The 10,239-nt window shown below is 39.8% G+C and overlaps 1 protein-coding gene across 1 annotated transcript in view; it reads right to left on the bottom strand.

Moving 5' to 3' along the window:
- Positions 1 to 1,094: 1,094 nt before the first annotated feature.
- Positions 1,095 to 10,239, bottom strand: part of LOC145864304 (otogelin-like protein) — a 15,510-nt gene continuing 6,365 nt past the window's right edge. Inside the window, exons 5-6 of the mRNA XM_082969906.1 lie at positions 6,769 to 6,848; positions 1,095 to 4,794 (exon numbers count right to left, since the gene is read on the bottom strand). Of these exons, the coding sequence (XP_082826032.1) occupies positions 4,594 to 4,794; positions 6,769 to 6,848 (281 nt within the window). The 3' untranslated portion in view covers positions 1,095 to 4,593. The remainder of the gene's footprint in view (positions 4,795 to 6,768; positions 6,849 to 10,239) is intronic.

The raw sequence follows: 10,239 nt of genomic DNA, 5'->3' as shown, positions 1-10,239 counted from the left end.
TTAACACTGGATCTGATTGGTATGCAGGGGTCAGCTATCGGTTAACACTGGATCTGATTGGTATTCAGGGGTCAGCTATCGGTTAACACTGGATCTGATTGGTATTCAGGTGTCAGCTATCGGTTAACACTGGATCTGATTGGTATTCAGGGGTCAGCTATCGGTTAACACTGGATCTGATTGGTATTCAGGGGTCAGCTATCGGTTAACACTGGATCTGATTGGTATTCAGGGGTCAGCTATCGGTTAACACTGGATCTGATTAGTATTCAGGGGTCAGCTATCGGTTAACACTGGATCTGATTGAATCTAGGCCTAGACTAGACTCATGGGGAAATTAATGCAATGCCCTCATTCAATCAGGTGTGTGTGTGTGTGTGTGTGTGTGTGTGTGTGTGTGTGTGTGTGTGTGTGTGTGTGTGTGTGTGTGTGTGTGTGTGTGTGTGTGTGTGTGTGTGTGTGTGTGTGTGTGTGTGTGTGTGTGTGTGTGTGTGTGTGTGTGTGTGTGTGTCATCTGTGAGGGTTGGGGTTAAACCACAAGGTTAACGCTGCTCTATGCAGTGTAACTCTAAGAGAGACAGTAGAAGGAGCAGTGTGTTGTTTCAGACGGACAGGTGGTTGGTGGAGGTACTCTGCTTTGACACACATCAGTTGTAGGCACTGTGTCTGCTATAAACCTTGGGCTCCCGGGTGGCACAGCGGTCTAAGGCACTGCATCTCAGTGCTTGAGGCATCACTGCAGTCCCTGGTTTGAATCCAGGCTGCATCACATTCGGGCCGTGATTGGGAGTCCCGTAGGGTGGCGCACAATTGGCCCAGCGTCGTTTGGGTTTGGCCGGGGTAGGATGTCATTGTAAATAAGAATTTGTTCTTAACTGACTTGCCTAGTTAAATAAAGGTAAAATACATATAAAGCTCCAGCATGTTCCCTGTAGGATGATCAACTAGTGTATTGTAATGTGCTGATACACTAAATATTACTAAAGTAGCCAATACTGACCATAACATGATGTGTCCTGAAACTCAATCTACACACAAAAACATGTTTACTGTATAACATTAGAAACATCTATACAGAAATCAGTCAGGATAAGTTAGGGTTTTCTAAGGAAATATTTATTGAAAATTCAAATGTACATTTAGTATGGTACACGTTCAGTTTCACTACACTAACCTGTGGCCGTTGTTTCATATCCCCAATAATAACACAATTCAACAATTATCTTTACAATGAACTTAACTTATTGAAAACGCTTGAAACATAAGCAAACCAATCAAAACTCTTATCGACACCACACATTTCACAAAATTTGAATTATGCTGTGAATATTTATTTGGTAAAAATATGTATACGATCAAGTGACAAAAACACATTTTCAAGACAGAAAAACGGGAGACCTTATTGTCAACCCGAGTTACTGTATTATCAACAAAGTGATTTAAAAAACGAGATTCTTTCAACCTCTCAGTAAAAAGCCATTTACATTTTTTCACTAACATTTTCAATGTAAAAAATGTCCACAAATTAAAGTTGTAAAAAAAACTTCTGGTCTGCAACCAAACCAGTTTTGGACAGTGCTAGTGTGGGTTAAATATATCAGGGCCACATGCTTGACAAAACTGTGTTGGCAAAAATCACCAATACCAAAATAATGAACGCTGTGCTAAGTTGAACAGAAACAAATAAATAAAGTGCTCGACATACAGCTTGATTCGTAATTATTCAGCAACGCCTCTCTAGTATGGTTATATTAAGCCTATTTAATATCACTTGATATACAGCATATTGACGTGTTATAACTCTCTAAATGTAAAAATACTTATTTCCACAAAAGGCACAAAGACAGCGATTTTATTTATGTACAAATAAGGCACAACTTGATGTCTGAATTCAGTGTTAATGTTGGACTCTATACTGTCACATTTTTACCTACAAATAAATAGAGTGGGGCTGGCTTAGAGTCAGATCTAATTCATACACTAGGTACGTACGCCCAACAAGACCACAGTTAGCTACACAAAATGGAGATGGCACATACGTGCACAGAGTTACAAATTGTGGGGCTGCACACGTTTGCTTATTTTTGCTACACGAGTACACCATTTTGCACAGCTAGTTGTAGTTCTTGTGTATCAGCTAGTTGTAGTTCTTGTGTATCAGCTAGTTGTAGTTCTTGTGTATCAGCTAGTTGTAGTTGTTGTGTATCAGCTAGTTGTAGTTGTGTATCAGCTAGTTGTAGTTATTGTGTATCAGCTAGTTGTAGTTATTGTGTATCAGTTAGTTGTAGTCATTGTGTTGTGTATCAGCTAGTTGTAGTTGTTGTGTATCAGTTAGTTGTAGTTATTGTGTATCAGTTAGTTGTAGTTATTGTGTATCAGCTAGTTGTAGTTATTGTGTATCAGTTAGTTGTAGTTATTTTGTATCAGTTAGTTGTAGTTATTGTGTATCAGCTAGTTGTAGTTATTGTGTATCAGCTAGTTGTAGTTATTGTGTATCAGTTAGTTGTAGTTGTTGTGTATCAGTTAGTTGTAGTTATTGTGTATCAGCTAGTTGTAGTTACTGTGTATCAGCTAGTTGTAGTTATTGTGTTATGTATCAGTTAGTTGTAGTTATTGTGTATCAGTTAGTTGTAGTTATTGTGTTGTGTATCAGCTAGTTGTAGTTATTGTGTATCAGCTAGTTGTAGTTATTGTGTATCAGTTAGTTGTAGTTATTGTGTTGTGTATCAGCTAGTTGTAGTTATTGTGTATCAGCTAGTTGTAGTTATTGTGTATCAGCTAGTTGTAGTTGTTGTGTATCAGTTAGTTGTAGTTATTGTGTATCAGCTAGTTGTAGTTATTGTGTATCAGCTAGTTGTAGTTATTGTGTTGTGTATCAGCTAGTTGTAGTTATTGTGTTGTGTATCAGTTAGTTGTAGTTGTTGTGTATCAGTTAGTTGTAGTTATTGTGTTGTGTATCAGCTAGTTGTAGTTATTGTGTATCAGTTAGTTGTAGTTATTGTGTATCAGTTAGTTGTAGTTGTTGTGTATCAGTTAGTTGTAGTTATTGTGTATCAGTTAGTTGTAGTTATTGTGTTGTGTATCAGCTAGTTGTAGTTATTGTGTATCAGCTAGTTGTAGTTATTGTGTATCAGTTAGTTGTAGTCATTGTGTTGTGTATCAGCTAGTTGTAGTTATTGTGTATCAGCTAGTTGTAGTTACTGTGTATCAGCTAGTTGTAGTTATTGTGTTGTGTATCAGTTAGTTGTAGTTATTGTGTTGTATATCAGTTAGTTGTAGTTGTTGTGTAGCAGTTAGTTGTAGTTATTGTGTATCAGCTAGTTGTAGTTATTGTGTTGTGTATCAGCTAGTTGTAGTTATTGTGTTGTGTATCAGTTAGTTGTAGTTGTTGTGTATCAGTTAGTTGTAGTTATTGTGTTGTGTATCAGCTAGTTGTAGTTATTGTGTATCAGTTAGTTGTAGTTATTGTGTATCAGTTAGTTGTAGTTGTTGTGTATCAGTTAGTTGTAGTTATTGTGTATCAGTTAGTTGTAGTTATTGTGTTGTGTATCAGCTAGTTGTAGTTATTGTGTATCAGCTAGTTGTAGTTATTGTGTATCAGTTAGTTGTAGTCATTGTGTTGTGTATCAGTTAGTTGTAGTTATTGTGTTTCAGCTAGTTGTAGTTATTGTGTATCAGCTAGTTGTAGTTATTGTGTTGTGTATCAGTTAGTTGTAGTTATTGTGTATCAGCTAGTTGTAGTTATTGTGTATCAGCTAGTTGTAGTTATTGTGTTGTGTATCAGCTAGTTGTAGTTGTTGTGTATCAGTTAGTTGTAGTTCTTGTGTATCATTAGTTGTAGTTATTGTGTATCAGTTAGTTGTAGTTATTGTGTATCAGTTAGTTGTAGTTATTGTGTATCAGTTAGTTGTAGTTATTGTGTATCAGCTAGTTGTAGTTATTGTGTATCAGCTGATCAATTTGATGTTATTTAATGGATATTTTTTTTTCTTTTCTTTCAAAAACAAGGACATTTCTAAGTGACCCCAAACTTTTGAACGGTAGTGTATGTGTAGTACAATACACTTTGGAGTTGAATTAGGCTACAGTATTAAAGCTGTGAATTCTTAGTGTCAAAGAAAACACACTCAAATAATGTTTCAAATTGTTGTGGCTTTTTATGGACTTGACCACACCTCTGAAAGAGCTATGAGGTATATGAAGAGTAATAAACTGTGAAATACACCATTTCCAACCGAAACTAACCAGCTCTGGATACACAAGTTTATCTGACATCTAGACTGACTCTCATAGATAGAAATGCAGAATTTAAATCAAGACAAACAAAAAAACAACAACATATATGATGTTTAACGGTGCCTTTTTGTTAGGTAGGATGACAGCCATTCATAGCTCCTCCTCTCAGCCTGTATAAATACCATCATGTGCTGTGTTCATACACATCCCTGTGTGCGTATACTTAATGTGTGTACACCTGTGTGAATACGTTCATGTGTGCATACGGTCATGTGTGCATACGTTCATGTGTGCATACGGTCATGTGTGAATACGTTCATGTGTGCATACGGTCATGTGTGTGTCTCTGTGTGACCACTAAGACCACTGGCAGGAGCAGTCGGTGGGTTCCTGTATAGAGTAGTTGACCCACGTGGAGTTGCCACTACAGTAGAGCTGCACAGAGCGCCTCTGTAGCCCCATCTCACGGCAGCACTTACAGAACCTGGCGTACGTGTTGATGTTGTAGTTGTAAATACTGGCCGACGGACACTTCCCGTCACATGACACTATGTTGACCTGGAGGAAAAACCAACAACAAAATTTAACAAGGGGGTTGTAATGCTAAATGTGAATATCCTAATCCTGCCGACTACGCCAAATGTAGCATTAAGGACAGTTCGTAGCTGATCTACGTCATATAAAATGACCTTACCTCTTTAATCCAGGTGGTGTAGATGGGCTATGAATTATCCTTAATGCTACATAGAGATTAGCTTTTGCGTTTTTTTAAGACATCATGTGTAACGGTCGTCGTATATACTGGACCAAGGCGCAGCGGGTTGAGTGCTCATTTTATCTTTTATTAGAACACTTAACGAACAAAACAAGAAAACGTACGAACGAACAATATTGCAGGCTAACACAGCAGTGCAAAAACAACTTCCCACAAGGGACATGTGAAAACAGGGCTACCTAAGTATGACTCCCAATCAGCAACAACGATGTACAGCTGTTCCTGATTGAGAGCCATACCAGGCCAACACAAAGAAATACACAACATAGACAGATCATAGAAATACTAAACATAGAACATAACCAAAAACCCCGGAATACTCTAAACAAACACCCCTGGGCAGTATTGACACGGCTGGATAAAAAACGTACCCGATTTAATCTGGTTACTACTCCTGCCCAGTAACTAGAATATGCATATAATTATTGGCTTTGGATAGAAAACACTCCAAAGTTTCTAAAACTGTTTGAATGGTGTCTGTGAGTATAACAGAACTCAAATGGCAGGTCAAAACCTGAGAGATTCCTTTACAGGAAGTGGCCTGTCTGACCATTTATTGTCTTTGACATCTCTTTCCAAAACTTAGGATCTCTGCGGTAACGTGACACTTCCCACGGCTCCAATAGGCTCTCAGAGCCAGGGAAAAACCTGAATGTCGTCATTCCAGCCCCAGGCTGAAACACATTATCGCCTTTCTCAAGTGGCCGATCAGGGGACAGTGGGCTTAGGCGCGTGCACTGGCCGCCCCCGTCTTTCTGTTTTTTCCTCTGTTTACCGAAAAGGAGATTCCCGGTCGGAATATTATCGCTTTTTTACGAGATAAATTGCATAAAAATTGATTTTAAACAGCGGTTGACATGCTTCGACGTACGGTAATGGATATTTAGAATTTTTTTGTCACGAATTGCGCCATGCTCGTAACCCTGATTTACCATTTCGGATAGTGTCTGGAACGCACGAACAAAACGCCGCTATTTGGATATAACGATGGATTATTTGGGACCAAACCAACATTTGTTATTGAAGTAGAAGTCCTGGGAGTGCATTCTGATGAAGACAACAAAGGTAATAACATTTTTGTTATAGTAAATCTGATTTTGGTGAAGGCTAAACTTGCCGGGTGTCTAAATAGCTAGCCCGTGATGGCTGGGCTATGTACTTAGAATATTGCAAAATGTGCTTTCACCAAAAAGCTATTTTAAAATCGGACATATCGAGTGCATAGAGGAGTTCTGTATCTATAATTCTTAAAATAATTGTTATGCTTTTTGTGGACGTTTATCGTGAGTAATTTAGTAAATTGTTAGTAAATTCCCCGGAAGTTTGCGGGGGGTATGCTAGTTCTGAACGTCACATGCTAATGTAAAAAGCTGTTTTTTGATATAAATATGAACTTGATTGAACAAAACATGCATGTATTGTATAACATAATGTCCTAGGGTTGTCATCTGATGAAGATCATCAAAGGTTAGTGCTGCATTTAGCTGTCTTCTGGGTTTTTGTGACATTATATGCTAGCTTGAAAAATGGGTGTCTGTACAATAACAAATAACCCCTTTACTGGTCAGGACGTGACATCATGATAAAAGCCGTTATCATGATGAAGATATTGCTCAACTATCGTGGCACAATAATCCATGATGGACTTGACCCTCCTACTCATCCAGAAACAGGTTTCCCAGACATAGTGCTATTCCTACATTTTGATGTAACATTTATTTAACCAGGTCAGAATCAATTAAGACAAAAAAACGTACCGGTCTGTTACTGCGACAGTCGTTCTTCCGTATCGTCATCCTTACTGTCACCTTCTGACAGGACTTCCCATCTTCTTTACCTGCAGGGTTCACAAATAGAATGACCACACATCACATCAGTATGAATCTGGTTCTGACCACACATCACATCAGTCTGGATCTGGTTCTGACCACACATCCCATCAGTCTGGATATGGTTCTGACCACACATCCCATCACACCTGGATCTGGTTCTGACCATACATCACATCAGTCTGAATCTGGTTCTGACCACACATCCCATCAGTCTGAAGCTGGTTCTGACCACACATCCCATCAGTCTGGATCTGGTTCTGACCACACATCCCATCAGTCTGGATCTGGTTCTGACCACACATCCCATCAGTCTGAAGCTGGTTCTGATCACACATCCCATCAGTCTGAATCTGGTTCTGACCACACATCCCATCAGTCTGGATCTGGTTCTGACCACACATCACATCAGTCTGGATCTGGTTCTGACCATACACCCCATCAGTCTGGATCTGGTTCTGACCACACATCCCATCAGTCTGGATCTGGTTCTGACCATACACCCCATCAGTCTGGATCTGGTTCTGACCATACATCACATCAGTCTGAATCTGGTTCTGACCACACATCCCATCACATCTGAATCTGGTTCTGACCACACATCCCATCAGTCTGGATCTGGTTCTGACCACACATTCCATCAGTCTGAATCTGGTTCTGACCACACATCCCATCAGTCTGGATCTGGTTCTGACCACACATCCAATCAGTCTGGATATGGTTCTGACCACACATCCCATCACACCTGGATCTGGTTCTGACCATACATCACATTAGTCTGAATCTGGTTCTGACCACACATCCCATCAGTCTGAAGCTGGTTCTGACCACACATCCCATCAGTCTGGATCTGGTTCTGACCACACATCCCATCACTCTGGATCTGGTTCTGACCACACATCCCATCAGTCTGAAGCTGGTTCTGATCACACATCCCATCAGTCTGGATCTGGTTCTGAAGAACAACTATTAGACCAGAACTCTGATCTGCCAGCTGTATAGAAACGAAGTACAAACCATGAAGGAATACATGAACAGAGAGAGACAGAGGGAGCAAAAACAGTACAACTGTTGTCATGCTGTCAGAATGGAAACGGTACATAAGACACAAGGCTTTTGTTAGCTACAAAACCCCACGGCGGCACTATTGATTTGAATGTGAAATGGTTTAGGGAGGCCAGAAATATTTCATACTTGAATATCAATTGTATGAGAGGTCTGCGATGCGTACGCCTATTGGTTAATCCTCTGTGTAGACGAGGCGTCAGTGTCCAAAAACATGTTAACCAATGTGTAATTCCATCACAGAATTCTTTCCCCACGTAGCTGCCTAGTTAATCAACCAAAATGTGTTACTAAGAATTCTATGTGATGATAACACATTATGTACCTATTGACAAGGGTGTACTTTCAACTACTTCAAGCAGAAGACATAATGTTGACAATCTAACGCTTAGAAGACTGACATTATGTGTATGCCATAATATTTTTTGCAATAGTTTATGACAAAAAAAAGCATGACAAATGACTTATCCCTGTTACAATGCATGGAGCTAATGTAATATCTTCCATTTATCGCCTAGTAACACGGATACGTCAGCTGTCGTAAGAGTGAAAAGCCCACTATAACCTCTAATAAAAGTATGAATAATAAATAAAAAAAGTTTCAGAAACCAAACAGATACCCTTTCACCAGAATACATCTAGTACTTGTTAGCAGGTGATGTTATTGTTTGGGTAATATGGCATAAAATCGTTCAGTGCTACTGCACATCATCTTTCAGGAAGACTGGGATGGGGGAAACTATGGAAGTCATACATACATAAAGAGGATCACACAATTATTTTATAAATGGATACAAATTATACCATATTAGCCAAAACATGAGCGACAGTACAAACCCCCACACCAGTGTTCAGCAGTAGTAAAAGATGACTTACTACAGTTCAAGACACACACCATGCAGACTTCTAAACGACTGCAGACTACTTGGCCACTACCAACAGTACATTGTTGACGATCAACAATGCACTGCCCCGACAGTGCAAAATGGGGAAAGATTTAGCTGTGTCATGTGATCCGCAGAGGACAATTGAAGGAAAAATGGTGACAAAATAGTGGAGGACAACAACAACAAAAAATGACACAAAAAAAAGCTTTTTTTAGAGTCTGTTTTGACTTGTCCTGTACTGTAATTGTTTCTGTAAAAAAAAGGGAGTACATTGTTGGATATCAACAATGGTGCTGGCAAGCCTTGTTGTCTCATAGAGATCTGTATCAGTGACGGGTACCTCGTTCACAGTTTGTGTTAACTGTGGGTGTCAGGGGACTAACAGGGAAGGGGAAGAGAGAATATCCGGTACCTGGGGGGGATTGGTACATGATGGTCAGCTTGTAGACGAACACAAAAATGAAGAAAGGTAACCCAACTGGATCTGTTTAGTTCTATATGCTTTTCAATGAAGTTACCGTAAATACTGTAGTAGCAGTTCTATCTAGCATACTGGGGGTTGTTAAACCATTGGTTTGCATTTGTCATTGGTGTGTGAATCAATTCATGTATGGATGTTGAATCCTTCTGAATACGCCAAGTGTGGCCTTTGGCAGTAACGGTAACATGGATGTCAGATTAGATTATTTTGCATGTAAAGTGTATGTTGGTTATTTTCACTGAAAAGCATCTGTTCCTATTACTTTTAATAGAGCCTTTGGGGGAGAGAGAGACATGCATTCTGCAAATCCATTCTGCAAATGGGGGGAAACAAAATATTTTAAGCAGAAAATTACTGATTGAAGTGGTGAGGTCATAAACTGAAGGACAAACACGTACTGTGAAACACACGTTAACAGACAAACAAGTAACAAAGATTAACTTCAGTCGAAGCAGGTGGGGAGAGACTAAACATGGGCATACAGGGAGAGACTAAACATGGGCATACAGGGAGAGACTAAACATGGGCATACAGGGAGAGACTAAACATGGGCGTACAGGGAGAGACTAAACATGGGCATACAGGGAGAGACTAAACATGGGCATACAGGGAGAGACTTAACATGGGCGTACAGGGAGAGACTAAACATGGGCATACAGGGAGAGACTAAACATGGGCATACAGGGAGAGACTAAACATGGGCATACAGGGAGAGACTAAACATGGGCATACTGGGAGAGACTAAACATGGGCATACAGGGAGAGACTAAACATGGGCGTACAGGAAGAGACTTAACATGGGCGTACAGGGAGAGACTAAACATGGGCATACAGGGAGAGACTAAACATGGGCGTACAGGGAGAGACTAAACATGGGCATACAGGGAGAGACTAAACATGGGCGTACAGGAAGAGACTAAACATGGGCATACAGGGAGAGACTAAACATGGGCATACAGGGAGAGA

The sequence above is a fragment of the Salmo salar genome, chromosome 26 (genome assembly GCF_965601325.2).
Source record: "Salmo salar chromosome 26, fSalSal1, whole genome shotgun sequence".
Classification (NCBI taxonomy): Eukaryota; Metazoa; Chordata; class Actinopteri; order Salmoniformes; family Salmonidae; genus Salmo; species Salmo salar.
This window is presented reverse-complemented; position numbering and strand designations above follow the sequence as displayed.